Source organism: Onychomys torridus, chromosome 4 (genome assembly GCF_903995425.1).
Source record: "Onychomys torridus chromosome 4, mOncTor1.1, whole genome shotgun sequence".
In the NCBI taxonomy this organism is placed as follows: Eukaryota; Metazoa; Chordata; class Mammalia; order Rodentia; family Cricetidae; genus Onychomys; species Onychomys torridus.
Genome location: NC_050446.1, coordinates 114,171,908 through 114,194,338, shown reverse-complemented (window position 1 = coordinate 114,194,338; position 22,431 = coordinate 114,171,908). Strand labels below are relative to the sequence as shown.

Genomic DNA, 22,431 nt, shown 5'->3' with positions numbered 1-22,431 from the left:
GCTGGCCCCATGGTCCTCTTTGAAAGCTCAATTGTGGACATATATCTTCTTTATAGGACATTATATACAATAAAGAGAAGCAATAACTTCAGATAATAGAAAAAATACCTTTGAGAATGGTGTGAGATGGACATTCCGTTTAATAAACATCACTGTGGTTACATACTCCCAAACCTACTGAACTCCAGCCATTGACCCAAGAGCTTTCTATTTGACATAGGGGCTCTTTTGAACTAACTGACTTATTATATTTATGCCCCAATCCTTTCCTTAGGCTCTGTAAGATCTTGGGAATAAAACAGGATTATCTACTCCAGAAGACCACCATACTGAAACTGGGCAAAATGGAAGGTTCTATTCTATTACACATTCACTTATTAGGTAGAGCAAACTAAACTCCTATGCCTGTTATATGATGCCCCCGATAGCCATCTAGACATCCCTATTCATAACCCTGGTGTGAAAAACTCTTGGCATTGTTAGCATTTTCAGATACTGGGACAGGATTAGCAAAGACCTGATTATTTCACACCTTCTAAAAAGTAAAGATTGTTACTAATTGTCTATCAGAGAAAGAAAAACTACTTATAAAGGTTGTACTTGGTTTAACATAAAGTATGAACTAGGTTATGGAAAAGAAGCATCTATAATCAGAATCACCAGACTGCTCAAAATTAAGTAAATCAGAATGATCCTTTGAAAAATAATTACCTACTGCAGAAGTTTTCAGCCCACAGCACATAAAGTTCTCTGTAGTAACCAAGTCACAAGTGTGTTGGTGCACATGAGAAGTGGAGGCTGGAGGATCAGTAGTTCATGGACAGTCGTGGCTACATAATGATTCTCTAGACAGCCTGGGCTATAAGAGAATGTGACTCAAAAAATAAATGAACATCTAAGTCATCTACTTCTGAACTCATCACTCCTGGAGGGGTCCCATGCTCTACAATTGGTTCAGTTGGTTGGAAGCAGGCTGCTGAGTAGATCCTTGCCTTTCTTCTCTCCTCTTTGGTCCATGCAAGAAAATGCACTTGAGAGTCCCCCTACTGAGATTTTGATGGAGACAAAGAACTCAGTTCAAAACAACATCTATGAAATAAATATGCAGAGTAAGCATGAAACACTCACAATCTTTGTTGAGCAGTAGGACCTCAAGGAAAGACTATACTCCAAGCAATAGGTGGGAATAATGCATCAGACTGTGCATAAGGTACCTGTGGAGGATGGTTTTCTTCCCTACCATCTCAGAACCCTGAAACTCATCCAGTGGCTCTTCTAGAGTCTGAGATAATCCAAAAAATGAACATTAATTCCTCTGCTCTAGTTTTGTTCATAAATGGTGAGACAGGAAGAAAAGAAGGGAATTGGTTGGACCAGACCTGGCTGATTCAATTACAGAATGATACAGCCCCCAATAAGGATGTGACTGTGTGCTGTGGAGCCAAAAGGAACAGGATTCCCACCTTCCTGATGTGAGCAGAAGGAAAACAAAGAGTATGGGGTCACAGCTTCAAAGAGCTACCCTCTAATTATGAGGCTGCGTCCTTTCTCTGGACCTCTGAATGGTTGCTCCAAGATTGCTCAAACCATTAACTCAATTTACTTTACTAAGGGCTCCTGTATGTGTCTGTTGTTCCTTTGGGTTGGCGTTTTTTTCATGCCACTTAGAATGTGGTGTAAATAGAAATGCCATGGCAACCTGCCAGTCTGGTGGAGCCTATCCAGATGGGAAGAGCGTCTGTTGGCTACACAGGCTCCCTTTAAAAGAAAAATTCAATACTCACAAAACCCTAGGCATTCAGGATGGAGTGACATCAGGAGGCCATCTGCACCCCCCCCCCCCCAGGAGAGCTAAAGCAAACTTTTCTTTGGTTATTTCACCATGAGGTGGTTGCTGGTGGGAGAATTACAGTGGGTGTGGCCCTAGCAAAGTCTGGTTCCTGGGCCCAACTATTTAAGTGAAATAACCTTTGAGGGTATGTGGGCACATGACAGATACTCTTATGTACTTATGGCAGGGATGGTAACCATTCTACTCACTGGGTTGAACCAGGCCTTCAACTGGACCTACTACCACCAGAGTGAGACACACTGTTTAGAAGACAGGTTGCAAATACTCACCAAATCTATGGATTTTTATCATTGTGAAGAAAGCCCCATGTTTGCCTTTCACTAGTGAAGATCTAAAGTCTAAAAAAAGAAGGATTTTTTTTTCCCCCAAATCTTAACACTTATGACTGTCATCTTGCTTGGATTAAGAAATGCCTAGCTGGTTTGTGGTATCCTGTCACAGTGACAATAACCCCAACTAATATATTGATGGAGAGTCCAGAACCTGGGGAAATGAGAGAGTTTAGCCAAGACCATACCAATCATGTTGCGTACAGCAAATATCATATTATAGATTAACTAAATCCTAAGCAAATTGTCTTATATAAGCCACATTTTTTAACAGTTCATTGGCCTCATAGATGAAGGGGGAATCACAGTATGCATACTTCTAAGAGGTCTGTATTCTGTGATATTACAGTTGATGTTGCATTATTGTAGGACCAGAGAGGTCATTAACTGAGCAAGAATTTTGTCTTTTTTATTTCAGAGTACCACTAGGGTAAATGAAGGAATGTGTATCTAAGTACAGAGCATTGCCCAACTATCTCACAATTGAATTAATTCACACATCACTGGGTATATCAAATTGCTATTGTGAACAGACATTATGCTAAATGTTAAAAACTCAAGAGAAAAAAGTTTATGTTCTAGAAGGAGGAGATTAAGAACAATTCATATTGAAAGTCATCATTATAGATTGTGATGCTCAGCAGGACAGCCATGGGAAATACATATATAACCATGAGGTAGCTACTAAAAGAGGGTAATTAAGAAGTGCTTGATGGGTAAGTGATAGGGAAATCCTGAGCTGAGGGATAATAAAGGGCCAGTTTCATATAGAACTAGGTGAGGGAATGTTGCTCAGGCAGATAAGCTCAGAAGCTTTGAGAGAGAAGAATTTTTGCTTGGCTAAGACAAGCAAAAGAGACTGAAGAAATGTTTGCTAGAGAAAAAAATCCGTAGTAAAAAACTTGTAGGAAAAGGCATGGACTTTGTAGACCCTGTTAAACAACCTCACTGTTCTGAGATTGACAAGGAAAAAGCCACTGAAGAGATTTTGAATGATGGCTCTGGCTACTATGGAGAGAAAGGAAAGGAAGAGCAGAGACATTGTAGAAAGTTTTGTAAACCCAGGTAATAGATGATGTGATATGGAGTGGAGAGCATAGAATGGGCACAAGACACAGTTCTAGGATGGACACAGAAAGGCATGCAGATGACTGAACTTCAGAGAGCAGATTTATACTGAACTCTTGTAGTATGAGATGCCAATGGGATGTCTAAGTAAAGATAAGAGAAAGGAGTGTTTAGGTGGACCAAGAACCGAGACTGAAGTGTTGTGGCCAAAATGGTGGGTGGATTCAAAGAGTTGTGAGATCATAGGAACCAGGAGAGGAGTATGTCTAAAGGAGAAAGGTCCGATAACCTACCCAATGCTACTGTCACAACAAAGAGGAAGACAGAGAAATGTGTGTGCAAATGGGAAATATACTGGTTGCTACTGAGGGGAATTCCAAGGACATTAAATGAGGACTTGTAGTGTATACTAGAAAAAGGAATTGTGAGGAGAAAGTGGAGATAGAAAACATAAGTAAGACAGGAAATTTTTGCCTTGAAGGAGAGATGTGAATATGGGTCCTATGAGTTTAATGATTCACTTCAGATAAGAAATACCAGGCCATTTTGGATGCTGGTGAGAAAGTCCAGTTGCAAGAGATATTTAAACTGTAATGTTGATTAAAAAAAAAAGCCTTCATGAAGGCTTGAGCTTGAGTGTGACAAGTGGATTTTACTTTGGCTTTTGGAATTGGCCTTTGATAGAAGCATGAAAGCTCATTTAGGTAGCTGTTGGAAAGATGAACTGTACAGATGAAAGTGTGAATACATGATGGGAATATGAGAGTCGCAAACCAATAGCTCCTATTTCTTCTGTGAAACTGAAGGTCAGGGTAACAAAAGGGAGATGTGGAGAATGATGTGAAATAGGACATTGGGTAGAGAGAACGTTTTAAAATCTTGGTCATTTGCTCCCAAAAAGACCATGAGAAGGTGAACTTGTGACATACTGAAGAAAAGGAAAATGATTCATCAGAAGAAGGAATCCTTCTGGGCAGTACCAGTAATTAAGAAGTTGACTATATGCTCACAGAGTTGATGGAACGCCTGCCCCCAGGCATGTCCTGTTTCTCTTGTTATGTCAAGAAAGGGAAGGTAGGTGAGGGTGCCCCTTCATCAGGGAAAGTGGTTTCAGGCTTAAATTGCTAAAGTTCTATGAGTAATGAATAACATATTTGAGGGCACCATTCTCATCCTGCAGCACACTATGTTTAAGCACAGAAAGGGCAACTATTATAAAGGAAGCTGGAAAGAGGTGGACATGTATGCATACCTTGATTCAGAAACAACACTCACTGGGGTGTGATACTGTGCTGACAGAGCAAACTATGAGAGGAAACATCAATTCCAGCTCTGCTCCAGGCTATCTCATGCCTAATTTCTCAGGGAATGGACCTTTGGGGTCTTATCCTTCTGTTCCCTTTCATTCTTGCCCCAAAGCCACACTGAGTAGCCTTACTCTACATCCTTGAAAGATGTCTGGGCTCACTGGAAACTATACTTGTGTATACATGGCAGAAAGGGAAATTTCCTTGTTTCTTCCTTTTTATAACCCATAGGATACAACAGAAGCATCAACACTGATGTGAGGCTTATGGTGAGCCTTTCCAATAGAAGGGCAGCTACACAGACCAGCCTGGGCCATATTAACTCCACAAAGTGTTTACCTCTGTATGAAATGCTCACAAGAACACACTGGTAAATCTTGATGTTATAACATTGCCCATCCTCAGTTTCTTCAACTACAAAATGGGGACAATTTTCACAGGAAACTAAGGGAATATATATACACATTTAGTACCAATGGCAATGTCTGCCACAGTGTGTGTTACCTTTCATATCATCATTATCACCACCACTGGTTTTGAAAGTCAAGATCACAGATTAATAGAGCTCTATCTCCCCACCAGATTGCCTATTTCCCAATTAGAAAATGAAGTTCAGAGACTTGATGTGATTTGTCCAAGGTCACAGAATTCTCAGTACTACTACCTATGCTAAAACTTTACTCTGTGATATTAAAGTCATTACAACATTATAAATTCCCAGTGATGTAGACATTTTGTTCATTTTTACTGAATGGGAAGCAGAGGCAAATGCTTTTGCTTTAGACATACTCTTAAGAAACAGAACAAGAAGCAGCCACTCTGTTGGACCTTGTGACTTGACTTGGTTGATGAGATATTAACAGATGTAGTTTGAGCAAGGGGCTAAACTGTGTTCCACACACATGCCTAATTTTACCTTTCTGTACATTCTTATCACCATGAGATAAAGGTTTAGCAGGAAGCCTGCCAGGCCCAGAGAAATGTAAGAATCATGGAGCAAATGCAAACCCAAGGCAAGAATTGTTGGGGTACTTGCCCAGGCCTGAACTCTAGCTGACTCACTGGCCAATGAAGGTGCAGGTGCATGTTAATTGTTATAGGCTACTGAGTTTTATGTGCAATTAATCCTGTAAAATTATTAGGGGTTAACCGAATAATATAGAAGCTATGTTAACTGCTTTCTGGGTGTTCAGAAACACACCTCTGGACTAGTGAGTGCTTCTTGAGTTGTTATCTGCCTGTGATTAAGCTGAGAACTTTGTCAAAATATAGGTTCTGATTCAATGATTCTGGGGTGGACACAAGGAGATGCTAGTGCTGCTGGTCCACAGTATTCTGGGTACAAGAGCTACAAAGTCATCTTGAGTTTCTCCTGTGGGCTTTTGGGCCATGACTGCATTTAGTGAACACTCAAACAGTAGATGGGTCACCTTTGGTGTAAAAGGGCAATCCTTGCCCTCATAATCAGAATCCTGTGGGAGTCTGACACACTCCACACTGCTCTGACATGTATCTTGGCCAGAAGATGAGCCCATGTTAATATTTCCTCAGTCTGTCTTTTGAGATTGTCTGTCTTTAAATTCTTGGAATTTAAAGCTTCATAGTAATCCATCTGGCTGACAATTCATTCTGAGCTCATAACCCATTCTGGACTTTAAGTCACAACTCAGTTGAGATAGAAAAGCCTTCCCCTGGTTTTCTCAATTAGCTGTCAAACAGGAAATGGGGAAGTTGATGAAGAAGGCACATTGGACAGTAGCAAACACACAGGAAGCTTGACCAAATTTTTAATCTGTTTTCTGCTCTATCACCTACCTTTTGTTCCCATCCTCACTCCACAGTGACCAACACATCACTGTCATTATGTCACCCAGGCAACTGAGCCATATAGGATTTTGCACTTTGGTTGTCCTGAAAGGAAAGGAAAACTCTTTCCTTGGATATAGGATTTTTTTTTCTCTCCTTCAGATTCTTACAATATATTGGAGGTCAAATACTGATATTTTAATTGAGGAAAATATCTTCCTGGAATTCAACTTCCAAACTCTGTGAAGTTCTTCAAAGGTGCCACAGGATTGTTGTGAATCTTAAGCACATTATGTAAGTGCATTAAAAATATTGCCATGATTTCTTAATAAGTGAAACATGCAACATCCATATGACCCAACCATTTTGCAACTAAATATATACCCAACAGAAATGAAAGCATATGTTTACAGAAATGTTCACAGTATTTCCATTTTAAAGTTCCCAAATAGGAAACAACTTAATGTTTTTCAGTAGGCCAATGGATTACATACTGTAGATGGAGCCATACAATTGAATACTAATTTATAGTAATAAGGACCAAGTATAATTGTCAAATTCTTATGTGAGTAAAGAAGCCATATCATGTGTATGAATAAACTAACAAAGAATCCAGGAAATACAAAACAAGTCTATAGCGGTAGAAGGCATTTTAGTGGCTGCCTAGAGCTTTCTAGATATCATAAAGGGCCACAAAGAAATGTCTGGAAATTTACTACCTTAGTGATGGTGATGTTCTCACAGGTGTCTATGTTGTCAAAATAGTCATGTTAAAGCTATATAGTCCATCACTTATCAATTATGTCTCAAAAGGTTGTATTTTAGAAAGTAATAAATGACTATATCCCTTCCTTTCATTATCATTTCCAAAGTATGAAGTTTGTGTGTGTGTGTGTGTGTGTGTGTGTGTGTGTGTGTGTGTGTGTGAATCATTCTTATCGACATGAGTATTTTATTTGGATGCTGTAGAAGTTAATGTATGGGGTGAGCATGGCATTATTTCCAGATTACTAGATCCTTCATGTACATCCTGGCCATACTTTGTTGCTTGAAAATAGATATGTGGTATCCATCAGGAAATGGCCTGGCCTATTGCCTTCTATTTCTATATTCTTTTTTTCCCAGGTCACTGCTGTTGAATACCTGGGGACTGGATTGCTCTAAATTGTTCAGTTTCAGGGACCCTGCTTTAGTGTGTCTTCCAGGAAGAATAGGAATGCGGCTTTCTCACAGAGGGATGTTAATCACAGAGAGCACTGTATGCAAGATGATTTGCTTTACTACGATGGGCAAAGGCCAACGCCAACAGGAAGAAGGAGTCGCTAACCCTCTGTTTTCACTTCTGCTAAGTTTACAGTAATAACTTTCAGTGGCATCTGCTGGTCTATGTTTGGGGAGTTGATGTTATTTATCAAGGTGCGCTGCCCTGCTGTCTCAGGCATTAGATGACAACCATACAGAATTCTGAGGAGTTCCCATAGTCATTCATCCGCTCATTTAAAATAGTAAGTGACGACAGGGGTTAATTTTCCAATGGAAAGGGGGGCAAGTCATATTCCTGAGCACCAGGAATTTGTAGTCTTTACCTAATTCTGATCTTTGTTACCCATGAATTTTCCTATCTGTGGGAAGGTATGAGGCATTGGCTACTGTTACTGCCCATAGCACAGCCCTTTCTGAGGCTTATAGTCTTTATTGTTGTTACTGACAACAAACGGAGGTATCTCATGGAAGCTCTGGTCTGTCTTCCCAATGGTGTTCTACTCTGGAGTTATCAAGACAGGAAGTCATCCCAGTGACTAAAGTTTAGGTGTAAAATATGTCACTTAGTTTTAGGTCTTCCAAAAGCAAACCTGAGATACCTCCCAGACAAGACTCCCAGAATTCCTAGAAGAACAGGGAAAGGCAGAAAGGGAAGGGAAGGAGTATAAGAGAATAATACTAGAAAGTAGCTAGCATGGACAGTAGTGCTCAGCACTAAGGAATGAAGGACATTAACATGTTGGCTTGATTGGCATGGTACTTGATCTTACTTCTTGACTAATATACACAGAAGACAACAAGTTGAATTTCTTTTTTTCTTTTATGCACCTGAGTGTTTTACCTGCATGTACGTATGTGCTCCATGTGGGTGCCCTGGTGCCCATGGAGGCCAGAAGAGAGTGTCAGATTCCTTAGAACTGGACTTACAAATGTCTGTGAGCTACCACATGGGTGCTGGGAACCAAACCCAGGTCCTCTGCAAGAGCAGCAAGTGCTCTTAACTGCTGAGCCTTATTTCCACCCCAGAAAACGATTTAATGTATTTCATGCCCACAGCTTTGATTGAACTTCATACATAAGGCTTTAAAAGATGCAAAATGAGACTATTTTCCCTCCAACAACATACTCCTTTGTCATTTCTTTGAACTCATGGAATGTAATACAAGATTAACCAGACACTGTTGGCTTAGCCCCTAAATAATTTGTTTGGGGGCAAAGGAGCAGGATGAATGTGATGGTTATTCTTGGTTGTCAACATGACTATATCTGTAATTAACTAAAAATCCAAGTTGCTGGGAACACCTCTGAGAGATTTTTAATTACTTGGATCATTTGAGGTAAGATTTTATATATATATATATATATATATATATATATATGTGTGTGTGTGTGTGTGTGTGTGTGTGTGTGTATCACATATATGTATATTCCATTCTATCAGTTTTGTTCCTCTAAACCATGGTTATCAATCTTCCAAATGCTGTGACCCTTTAATACAGTTCCTCATGTTGTGGTGACCCCCCAACCATCAATTTATTTTTGTTGCTACTTCATAACTGTAATTTTGCTATTGTTATGAATTGTAATGGAAATATTTGTGTTTTCCAATGGTCTTAGGTAACTCCTGTGAAGGGCTTATCCAACCTCCTCCCCCCTAACACCAAAGATTCTAGAGAATGCTGACTAATACAGATTCTTTACTGTAATTGAAGAAAGGGACTTTGTCTCCACCAATCTAAGTTACCAAATGATGAACCAGGGGTTGGTTGCAAGAGAAGAATGATCTTAGAAGCTGAAAGGAAAAATATAACCAAAGAAAGCACTGAAATATTGTAAAACAAACCCAAAGAAAATATGCTAAGGAAATGGATAACTGAAATCAGAACAGAGAGAGGACTGTTACACAATAATCTTCAAACCTGTGCAACATTTCTTGGAAAGAGAGCAGGCACCTGCCTATGAACACTGGGGAGATAAAAATGAACAAAGAATTATATTATGGCTCAAGGGACTTAAAGGCATATCAAAGTAGGAACATTCTGAAGATGAGGATAAAAAAATATTTGAATGACACATAGGTATTTTGGGGTCCATTTGGAGGTTTTGACACCCCAGATGTAATCTTTAATAACAGACAATTCTCAGGACATCCCTCTATCCCAAATATACTTTGTAAGAGCATGGCTTGAAGGAAATGATTAAGAGCTTGCATAAGTAGTAGAGTTTTTTTTTAAAATAAAGAAATAAAATTATAGGGTTTCAGTTCAACATGACCAACAAAGCAACTTTGTTCACCTCTTTTCTTCTTTAAATTATGAGTTGTCATAAGAAATAGGAAAATCATCTGGGAGGGGGAACAGGCTTCTAATAGACATAATACAATGACAACCAATCAGAAGTTAGATATTTCAGGGTTGAGAGTATAGAAGATCAGTCTTCAGAAAACTTTGTCCTTGAGAAAAATTTCCTTAGTAGTATAAAGAACAACTTAATTTTAATTACTAGATGTCCACTCACAAGAAATGAAAACATTTGTTTATAAAAGGACCTGTGGTAGTCACATGATCTTACCTACACTATACAAAGCTTTCCAAATATCCATTGATGGGGAGTGGATAAACAAAATCATGGAATGGTTACAGGATGGAATATCAGTCAGCATGAAAGAAGGGCAATCTACTGATACACTTTTTCAAAGAATCTCAAAAATAGTACATTAAGTAAAAAATAACAAATATATGGAAAAATGTACACAGTGCAATTCTATGTGTGTGAGCACTGGGGCAGGCAAAGCTAATCTGTCCTGGTGGGCATCAGGAAAGGATGAACTGTTTACTAATATACAGTCACTTGAAAGCCTTCTAGGGTGATGGGGGATGCTATGGCCTCATACAGCTACCAAAAGTGCAGTGGAACTCTTGGAATTCATCCACTTTATTGCCTGTAAACCATATGTTGTTTAAAGACTTTAAATTTAGAGAGAAAGGAGAAGGGAGAGGTAGAAACAAAGGAAAGAATGGGGAAGGAAGGCAATGAAGAGAAAGGAAGTGGAGAGGTGGGAGAGGATGAAGTAAGATGAGAAGGAGCTGTAGATTTTGGGAAGATCCCAAGGACTGCTTCCTTCAGTCCTGGGGTTCAGAGTGCCTGGATGTGACATTTCCATCCGACCTACACTACAGTAGCTCAAGTATGAGCAGCTGCTGGATAAATCACCTAAGAAGACACAGCCAGGATGTAAAGTATGTTTTCAAAACAAACGAAGAGTATGGGAGGAAAAGGAAACACTGAAGACAGACCTTGAAATCTCAATACTAGCTTCGTACTTGGATAAGAGTCCCAGAAGAACAGTATATGGATACTGGTAAAAAACAAAGAAAAATTTCTGAACAGAGCACCAGCTTGGGGCTTCACATGGAAAGGGTTCATACACCATGTGCTGAAAAGGACTCAGAGCCAATCCTGACTCTAAGCACAACCTGATGAAATTTATGAACATTATGAGTAAAGAGAAAAATCTTAAAAGCTTCAACTTTGTTTTTAGGGGGTCAGGGGTTTGTTACAATACTAGGTCCCTTGCCTAGTATGTTTCAAAAGCCAAATGCTAAGAAGTTCTATTAAAATTTCCTGTGAAACATAAAATAATGTAATAAAGTGAATAATAACTTCAAAATTCTGAGAATAAACAATATAACTCAGTCAGCTGCCAAGTTGGCATCACATATAAGAACCAAATAAAGGTGTCTGAAAAATGTAAGTTCTTGGAGACTTTTGTAGTTGATAAGCTGTTTATAAAAACACTTTTTCAAGAATATATTCAGCAACATAAAAGGTGAAAATATGAGAGCTACAAAGCTACAGATAAAGAATGAGACATTTTGCCATTAAAGCAAAATGATTCTTGAGAACATAATAAAACTGGTAACAACTGATCACTATGCATAATAAAAGGGCGAAAAGAAAAAGAAAAAAGGAAAATTCCAATACTAAAAGTTCACAAAATATAATTTAAAGAAATCTAGAGACAATCTACAGACAAGACAGAAAAAGAGTCAGAATCCTGTTTCATATGGGGATATAAATTACACGTACTGACTGATTTTCAGCATTGATAGAAATATGTGAGCAAAATTATGGTTTTAAGTTTTTTTTAAAGGAATAGCAATAGGACACATTGCTTCCATAATTTGATGGAAAGCGAACAAAATAAATAAAATTGAATGCTGTGTTAAGCTCCAATCTCTGATAAAGCACTTTGCTAGCCCTCAAATGACACTAGGTTATAGTTATAGAGAGGTTAGCTCTCTTGCTATAGATAAGTTGATGATGGGCACAAAGAAACAATCAGAAATTTAATGACAACAAACACCTTGGAAAATATATCTTCAAATTTATCAGTAATAAAGTAATTATAAGTGGTTAATATTCATTGATTTCATAGATAAAAAAAATTGAGGCAGAGCTCATTAGTATCAGATATTCACAATTTTGAAAACAGAAAAGCTTGAAACTAAAGGTTGAAAACTATACACAAATAAGTGCCCCCCATCCCAAAACGGATTCAGAGTAACAACTTAAAAAACAACAAAATTTAATATACATGTAGTACAAGAGATTAATGGAATGTCTCACCTCAATAAAATGACAACACCTCAAAGACATTTATGTTTTAACACTATGGATTATAGAAATATAAATTTTAAAATGTACATAATGATAGTAACAAGAAGCAAAAAAGGTACAATGGCAGGGTAAGACCATAATAAGTTTGTTTCAGGAGTCATCAGATAAATCAAGGTATGGAGGCTTATATAATCCAATTAACAACCTTGACCCTATAGGTCTTATTATATAAGACTTTATATATTATATGTGCAAGTATAGACTACAAAGAATATAGAGCAGTGGTAAATACATAATTATGTGCAAATCTTACACTATTAAAATGAAAATTCAGTTGAGAATGTATGATTTTTCTCAGAAACATAAATGACTACAACCAACTAAAGAAATATTACGTAATTTAAATAGGCCACTGACAGTGGAATCACCTAGACTCTGAATCAGAGATTCCAATCAAGGAGATAGCAAGACAAGAGGATTTTAATATTATTTTGCTTGACATTCAATTTTTTTTATTTAAAGTGCTAGTGAAAAAAAAAAAAAGAAAGAAAGTTGAATCCTTGCCATGAGTGTATAACATACTACTGAAGTGTAATGCCAGCTCCCATACAGACACTAAGGGCAAACTAACACTGCAAGCAGGTGTTGCTAAGTGTCGCTTTTCTAGATTCCAGAACAAAATTGATGAACATAACAAAAAAAGAATACCTATTTTCAAAAGCACTCAAACCTAGAAAGTAACCTATATTAAAAAAAATTTTTTTTTTTGCTTGTTTCCTAAAGAGAGAGAAAGAAGTAACAGAGTTGGATGAGTGGGGAGGTGGAGAGGGGAAGCCATGGTCAGAATATATTGTATGGAAAAAATTATTTTCAATTAAAAAATCAGTTTTGTTAAAAAAAAAAAAACAACATAAAACCTTTCTCAAGAAACAGACGCCTCTATTTGTCCTTGACAGGAGAGGTAAAGGCAGGAAGACATTTAAAATAATTCTCATTAAAATTTTAGTAATTTATAGCAAAACAAATCTATAAAGTTTACTGGGATGTATTTAATATAGATTTTTCAAGAATTGTTACTAACATTGATTGATGTTTGTATGTGTGTGTGTGTGTGTGTGAGTGAGTGTGTGTGTGAGAAAGCATGTGTGAATGTGTATGTGAGTTTGTGTGTGTGTGTGTGTGTGTGTGTGTGTGTGTGTGTGTGTGTAGGTGTGAACTCACACACCACAGTGTACTTTTGGAGGTCAGAGGGCAACTTATGGGAAGATGGTTTTCAACTTCCAAAATGTGAGTCCCTGAGGTGAACTAATATCCTCAGAGATCCTTGTGCTTGGCGACAAAAGCCTTTACCTTCTGAGTTATGTTACTGACCCATATACTCGAAACAAAACAAAACAAAACAGGATATTAATACTATTAAAACATATTACATACATACATTACACAAAACACAGTAATAAATGTGCATGAATAGATGTGTGACAAAACAGACTTACATATGTGAAAAGCTTAATATATGACAAAGTGGAGCATGTAACAAGTTTGACAAGACAACTGGTTATTCCCTTAGGCAGGAAAAAAAATAGTTATATATTTAAAACCCAGAAATAACTTCAAAGTAGATTGCTGTTCTAGAACAGTTTAGCTATAAACATATTTGAACAGAATGTATTTTAAAGGTTTTTATAATCCTTAACAAAAGGCCATTAGGGAAAAGATTGGGAATTGAATACATTTTAGATAGCCAGCTACTACATGGCCCAAAGTAGCACAAACAAAGCAAGTTGACCAAGACATTGACAAAACCCATAAAACAAAAGATCAAGGTTGTATTTGCAAGAATTCCTTAAGATTCACACAGGCCTTTGTAATGTAACTTGGTGGCTACCCCAGCTAGAACCAGAACCTGTATCCTGTCCTTGAGAACCAAAGCTGATCCCAAGATGTGAAAGATTGTTAAGGGGTCTTACACCTGCTTTCATTTGTTTGCTGCTCTGAGCCTACCATGCGGAGATAAAGGTGAGAAGGTATGTGGAGAAAACAGGTGGGCGATAATAAGCAACAACCATCCAACTTATGAATGAGGTTACTAACACTACCTCATCCACATTATAACAACAGAAGGCTTAAAATACATGAATAATTTAAGGAGAGATGAACAGAAGAACCCGCCCAACTGAGCCTGGAGCTAGATGCTGCCCTACAGGCTCATGAGCATCTAAAACTATGGCTGCATTTACGCCACTAAAGTGTGGAGTGGTTTGTTTCCAGCAGTAGGGAAGTGGGACAATTATCCATCACATAGAAAGGGTTCCAGTGATGAGAGTAATTGCCTGACTGGAAAGTGGGCATGCAAGTTGGGAAGCAAGAAACATAAATGCCTATTAACTTGAATCAAAGCTGGAGGAATCTTGTTGACAGAAGGGAACAAGAGCTTGGACTCTACAGTCAGCCTGTCTCAGTCCAAGTCCTGGACCTGCCCTTCCCCCACCCCAGCTGTGTAGCTTTGAGCAAGTTATATCAATCTCTTTGGTTCTCCACATCTTTGTCTGTGGAATGGACCAGTCCTTTGTCTGTCATTTCACTCCCTGGGCTTTAGTCACTAGCCATCAACTATAGTCTAAAAATACTAAATGGAATATTTCAGAAATAGATAATATGTAAGTTTTAAATGGCACACTGTGATGAAATCTATCTTACGGAAAGTTTTTGTTCTTTATCATAGTGATCATAGTGTGTGTGTACAGGGGAATGGTGCTTGCAGGGTTTGGCACTATCTGGAGTTTTGGGTGTTCACCGAGGATAAGGAGATGATTGTCAATCCCCTGGAGTCCCTGTGAGGAGCTTCATTTAATAGTGGTTTTTCTTCCAGTGCTGAATGGCCCGGATGAAGCTGGGAGTACACGAAGCTGTGCTGTTTTATTGAAGGCAACAGGCGAATAAAGAGGCAGCATGCTTGCTCGTAAAGATGACAGATCAAGAACAAAATCTTTTCATTGAAGTTCAGAGTTCGGTTTCCTTTCATGCTATTGTAAAAATATCCAATTTGGCATTTTATTAAACTTGCTTAAATCTCACTGCTTTAATGAGGTTGGGTTTTACTACTAAAAATCACAATTTTAAATTTGAGTGAGATTTATTAGAAGGTACATGAGAATTCCATTTAAAAAGGAGATAGCATTATTTTGATTATAATTGTTATTGTCTGTGGAGCCTATATTTTGAAATGTTCAGTCTTCCAGACTGCTTTTATTATATGCAATTGTTTCCTCATATCATTTAATTAAAGGCATATGAAAAAAACTAATCAGAGAATCTGACCAGCGTTAGATAAAGTTATGCTAGCGAAACATAAGATGTCAGTCAAAAGTAAAAAAAACAAAAAAACAAACACAAACAAACAAACAAAAAACTTGGCAGTTCCATGAATTTTTATACAGCTGGTGATGACAATCAAGGTTTTCTTACTGGATATTTTATGACTTACTAACCAACAGAGAGACATTGTGTGCTCAAAACATTTTATTGCTACATCATAGCAGCATAACCTGTAGTGATGGAAGAGTCACAAAAGAAAAAACAAAACACCCCCTGCCCCTGATTCCATTTCTCTGAATGCCCTGGAACTACCAAAGAAATCCTGTTGACAATTCCTAAGTGTGTTTACATACAGACATAAGTACAGATGTATATATTGGTAGTTGGTACAGTAAGACTATACATGTACATTTGAAAATGTAACTTGTTTAAAAGTTGTCCCACTTTTGTAGCCAGTATTATGAGTTTACCAAGAACTTGGAATATTGATATATAATTTGAAATACAACATACAAAATATAAGGCATACATCTATACACTATAAAATAAGAAAAGCCAATTAAGGGGCAATTTAGCTCTTCAGCTTTGGAGTGACTTCCATAACCTCAGTTTCTCTACTTTGACAGTGGGATGATGGCAGTACCTAGTTCCTGAGGTTCTTCTCTTTGAGCTTAGAGAAGTTAATACATGTAAAGTGCTAGGGGCATTGCTTGTCATATATAAAAGACGCTCAAGAAGTCTCCAGCTATTGCTGGTATTTTGAGTACTTTTATTGGATATCCTTGATCCATCCAAATCACTAAGTCTTAAATAAAGGTTTGCCTCTTTTCAAATAATTCCAAATACAGTGCAGTTGAGGCAAACTCCTGGGAGCCACTGCGTTTCTGATAACGAAGAAGGACTTTGGTACCATAGAGCCAAACGATGTAGACTGGGTTTAAAATTGGATTCAAAATGTTCAGAAAACAGAAAGAATTTGGCAGTCACAGTTTAGTCTCCAAATACACCTGCTGCTAGCAAACACATTCTTTTGCACCCGGCAGAGAGCCGATAAATGTCTTTTGCAGGTTTAGTTGGCTCTGTCCATTGAATCATACTGCCTTGAGCCCAAGAAATAACTCTGGTCAGGAAGAATATAAAACTTTTATAAGAAGAAATTACAAAAAGAATAAAGTTACAAACTAAGCTGTTAAAGTCATCACTGGGCTTGGTTAAGTGGGAGCTTTGGATGCTCACCGTAACTGAACATTCTAGCAAGATAAACCAAAGCTACTGGATTAGCGGCTACTTAGGACCCCAGATATTCCTAGAAGCAGAACTCTTTTTAAATCTTCTGCCTTTGGGGGGCTGTTCTTCAGCAAAAGCCCTCTGAGAATCACATCCAATTCCACCAGCTGCTTCTCTCATTAACTTACTGTTGGGGTGGAAAAGGCCAACCGGAGATTATTCTAATGATAGCAAGCACCTCATAAAGAAATCTGCCAAATTTACTTTTCCATAGAACATCATTTTTACAGCTTTTCATGAGTCCATGAGGAAAGAAAGCATTACATATAAAATACCATTTCCAGAAGTCTTGAAGATATTAAGAATTACTCCTTCAGTGTTTGGCATGGGGAAATATCTGTCACTGTACAGGTTTACTCAAAGGGTAATGTGAGAGGCTTCTACAAAAGCAGAGTGTTTTTAGAAGGTTCCTAGAATATTTAAGTTTGAGGCATGTATTTTTGCAGGCCTGGATTGCATTTATAAGGGTCACCTTGCTTTAGTATGACAGATAATGGGCTTTTAACCAACAGGTGGGAATGTGAGAATTCTAACAAGCTTCTTAATCTCTCTGTACTTTTGTTTCATAATCTGTAAGGCAGAGAGATTAACAATCTTGAAATGAGGGTTATGATGAGATTAAATGAGCTAAATCCTGTAACAGTCTTAAAACAGCAGCATAGTAAATACTTGCTATAGAGCCGTTTAAATAAATGCTCCTCTCAACAACAGCTCTCTCTTTCTTTCTTTTTGCAAACAAACAAACAAACAAACAAACAAAACCGTCATAAAGATGTAAAAATATCGACATTACAGAGTGAATAGTTTTAGTAGGCCTGGCTTGATTTCTTTGGAGACTAGAGAATTCTGGCTGTGTCTTAAAGAAAATCCTGGCTCACTTCTACTAGCTCTCCAGTCTGCACCTGTCATATCCCTTGAATCATGAGAAGGGCTTTCCAACGCCGTAGCAGAAAAGCCCATGTGGGCAACCTTTAATCAGCAAAATTCATCTGTCATCTCAAGACCCAATATATGCCCTCAGGCCTGGACTCTTCCTGTTTGGAGCTGAAATGGATCAATGGAATCCTATTACCAAAGGAACCTTTCGAAGGGGGTGGTCTCTGGGAAGAAGTCTCTGCTACAAGTTTAAAAGCCTCGAGTAATTCCAGACCAGATCTCCACAAATGCCTTGACTATGACCTTTGCATTGTATAAAGGGGCACAGAAGGTGAAGGAATCACACAGACAAGGTTGGGGTGTCTGGCTATACTGCAGAAATTATGTCTTGACCTCTGCCACTGCTTGCACACCCGTCAGAGTTCTTTCTCCTAAATATATAGTTTGGAGATTTATCTTATAAGGCCTCTTTGTGGCTTGTCGCCTCACCTCTATCCTTCCTTGCCTGCAGACATGTCACTCAGTCTCTGAAAGCACTCAGAAGCAAAAGCATCCTCCAGCCGTGCACATCCCAAGCCTAACACCCCTTCCTGGTGCCTAGCCTGTGACAGATCTGAGCAGTGCTTTAGGTAGTAGACCTTGCAGCAGGCCTGGTCTCCACACATAGCCTCAACTCCCTCATCATATAGCCAGGGCGCTTCTGCCTCAGCCGAGTCGCCTAGGCACAAGCGCTCTTTGGTAGAACGGAGGACCCGCCTCCTGGCACGGACCTTGCCTGCCACCCTGCTTCGCGCAACCACGCACGCCCCCTCCGGCGGCGCACTCACCTGCAGCTGAGACCCGCTGACGTTGCCCGCGGCCGCGTCTGGCCGGTCGGCGGCTCCGGATCCGCGCAGAACCGTGATATGCAGCGTGAGCAGCAGGAGCCCCAGCAGCAGGAGCAGTTCCGCGGCCAGGCGCACCATCCTCTTGACTCGCGCGGCTTTAGGACCCCGCGCGGCGGGCGGCGGCGGCGGCGGCGGCGCCGGCGCCGGGGGAGGAGGAGTCGGAGCCCCAGAGCCCGGCTGCGCTGCTCCCGCCTCGGCCCCCGCCGGGGCCCCGCTCCCCGGGCCCGCAGGGTTGGCTCTGGGCTCGGCCGAGCGCGCGGGGCCCGGGGAACAGGAGCAGCCGCCACCGCCGCCCCCACACCACAGCGGAGCCACCGCGGGGCCGGGGACGTCCAAGCCGGTGGCCGAGCAATCCCAGGCGCTGTCCGGCGGTGGCGGTGGGGACGCGGGACTGTCCGAGACCCAGGCCAGGCCAGGGTCCACCCTGCGGGCAGGGAGATGCGGGGGCGGCGGCGGGGCGGACGCAGCCGAGCCCCCGAGCGCACATGGGAGCCCCAGATGTGGCCGCGGTGCCGCAGCTGGAGCGGGAACCGCCGCCAGAGGAGCGCGGGGAAGAGGTGGAGGAGAAGGAGGAGGAGGGCTTCAGCGGCCGCCCGAAGTTACCTCCACTCTCGGCTCCCCCGCCCCTGCTGCCCTGAGCCACTCACCCTCAGAGCCACCACCTTCCTCACTCCGTGCTCCTCGGGGCAGCCAGCCTCGAAGCCCCGCACGCCCAGTCCCCGGATGGGTTGGCTCCGGGTCACCGAGGTTGTCACCGTTTGAGGATAACTGGGGGCGCCCCGCCGGCGCCTGTGTCCGCCTTCTCGGCTGTGCTAAATGTGCGCTGCCGAGGTCGCTGTGGCGGAGGGGCTAGCCCTCTGCTCGCGCTAGTGCTTGGGGCTGCGGGCGAGTGGGGAGCGCCTAGGCCACCTGAGAAAAGTTTATGGGCAAAGTAGAGCTGGAGTTGTAGGAGTGGAGAACTGAGGGGCCCGGCAAACCAGGTGTCTACAACGCCACTGTGCGCCTTGGCTTTGAGCAGGCGAGCTTGGGGGAGTGGCACAGTGTCTTCCCGTCCGTCCGGAAGGGTCTTGACACTAGCTGATGGGCTCTAGGCTGGCTGATCACTGGGTGCCGAAGATCGCTCGCCCGCAGCACCCTGGAGAATCAGGAAGATGGGTGAGTTGGATTCAGTTCCCGCGTCTATTTAAGCGCGCAGGTGTCGCGTGGGAGGCTGCAAGGGACCCCGTGTGCGAGGTGAAGGCGCTCGGATGTCAGCCGGGCGCTGGGTAATTCTCAGCTTGGCAGGCTCGAGTCTGGGGGGCTCATCCCGGGGGCGCCGCGCCTGGAGGGGACTTGGGGGCTGCCGAAACGCAGCTGCTGCTACTATTGCGCCACCGCCTCATGACCGCGCTGCAGCCTCGGGCTCCGGCGAACGACTCATGCCTTGCAAGGGATGCGGCTGACGGACGGACGGCTAGGCAATGGACCAGGAGAGAGCGGGATCCTCGCCTCCAACGCTAGAGTGAACTGGGTCAGGCTGGCGTGGCTCTGGCTCCAGCCTTCTCGAAGTGGCTCCGAGTGGCTGGCGCGCTGTTAAGCCGAGACTTTTATACTGTGTTCCCTCCGCCTCCTTCCTCTCTAGCGCCAGCCCAGCCCTTCCCTCCCGGTGAGCCCAGCCCTAGTCAAGCGTGAGCACACGTTCCCACAGCCCTTGCCACACATTTCCATTTCTCATCCGGACCCCAGGACCATCGTCGGATAAAATCCTTCAGGTTCTCCTTAAGTGAATAAAATTAAATAAATAAAACTTTCTCCGGGACGCTGCTCTTGTCTTTTCTACCTCTTTCTACGAAACGGACCACCTTTAGAGCTTAAATCTTTACTTTGGGAACCTCAAGACAAATTCTTTAGCCACTCCAAAAATTCCTTGGGGCATCGTAGCATTTTGTAGAATTTAGCTGTTGGTTCAGTATGCTGTTTGCATCTGCTTGTATCCGGCCATCTGCCTCTTTGAAAATGCTGGAAATATCTTTAAAATTCTAGCCATACCCAGCACTCATTAATAAACTGGCAGCTACTTATAAAGTGCGTGATGGTATCTTTTCCTTTTCTTTGGGAGTGGGTTTCCCCCTTCCTGGCAAAGTGCTTGTTGTCGACTGTTAGGCTGCCTGGCATCCCTTTGCTATCTCCAGGCTCTAAAATACCAATAATTGTCAACCAGAGCGCTGAGGGAAGAAATTGAAACAATAAACCTTGGTGGTTCAGATGGGAGATCAAAGGGGATCATAGCAGCTTTGGAATCCCATAAGGATTCCCCTGTGTGTTTTCTAATTAGACTCACTTAAGGGCAGCAGGCAGCAGAATCAGCACACAGGTGGAATATATAAATTAAGATGGCAAACTCCGGTCCTATAGCCATAGGTAGTGTAAGGATAGCTGCATGCCTGGCCTTTCCAGGTGGTGCTGTGGACAAATTACTGCTGTTGCTAAAGGCAGGCTGGTCTAGATTAGGGCTGAAGGAATGCTGCATTCTGTCATTTTTTTCTCACACAGTCTCCACATGTGAGCCTCAACTGCATTTCCTCTCATCCAAAAGTTAAATTTTTTTTTTCTCCTAAGAAAAAATGACTCAAGGGGGGAAAAAAACCTGGAAAGACACTCTTGCAAGGAATGTGAATTCTTATAAAATTATACATGGAGATTAAAAGGTTATAATTTCTAAAACATTTTAGAATGTAAATTGATTTGGGGTCAGAATTCTTCATTAAATGTTGATCAAATGTGTGAATAAATGCTACTAAAGTCCCTTCAATCTGGGTGATCCCGATTCCAGATGAATTTGTACTCTGGTAAGCACACACCAGTTGCATTCTCAAAACAAAGCTACCAGCAACACCCTGCTTTGGGGACTTAGGAACATTGGCTTTCACATTAAAAGAGAGCCATGTGTATAATGCATCAACAAACTGTGTTTCAAGCACATTTCTGAAATCCTTCCAGACAGTTTGAAAACAATTCTACATCCTTCAAAATCTCCAAGGCCCTGCATTCACATCTTTATCACTGGCATTACTGTATACCCTAGCAGAATGTGTCTGTTTAGCCTGTCTGTTTTCCCAGCAGACTTGGATTGCACTATCTTTGTGGAAGACCATTTTAGAGTCCACTCGAAGCCAGTATACTCTTTCCTTCTTCCTAAATTCACAGCTAGAAGACATTTTCCCAGCCACATTTAGATCTAAGTAGGAGAGGAGAGCCCTGTTAGTTCTAAGACTCCCGAGTGATTATTGACATGCACTCTGCCTTCCCTTTCGCCATGGCAGGTCTAAGAGACAGAAGGAGACCTTATGTAGATTGTTGTTCAGAAGAGAGCCATTGAACTAGAAATATCTGTACTTGACTTTGAGTGAGAAATAGACCTTTTTGTTCAAATACACATGACCTTATGATGTTTACAACTATCATTACCTCTCAAGACAGTTACAGTCCTCACAGGGACACCTTCCTGATCAACACTAATATTTTTAAGACTGAGTACAGGTCTTATTGAGGACAGAGCAATGTCCATCTTTTAAAGAGTGTATTAGTTGCCTTCATTAAGACACTTACACACATGCTTATAATGTACTTTCATTATATTTAATCCTTTTGTTACCATTTCTTATCCTTTGTCCTCTTTCCCAATGTTAGGTTTCTACTGCTGTGATAAGCCCCATGGCCAAAGCAACTTGGGGAATAAAGAGTTATTTAATCTTACAGTTCAAGGTACATAGTAAAGGGAAGGTGGGGCAGGAACTCAAGGCAAGAACTAAGGCAGAGGTCACGGGGAAGTGCTGCTG

At 41.1% G+C, this 22,431-nt stretch overlaps 1 protein-coding gene across 1 annotated transcript in view; it reads right to left on the bottom strand.

Annotated features, from left to right (window-relative positions):
- The window catches only part of Ism1 (isthmin 1), a 79,001-nt gene extending 58,822 nt beyond the window's left edge, over positions 1–20,179 (bottom strand). The window contains exon 1 of the mRNA XM_036185974.1: positions 18,554–20,179. Within this exon, the coding sequence (XP_036041867.1) occupies positions 18,554–18,691 (138 nt within the window). The 5' untranslated portion in view covers positions 18,692–20,179. The remainder of the gene's footprint in view (positions 1–18,553) is intronic.
- Positions 20,180–22,431: the final 2,252 nt, after the last annotated feature.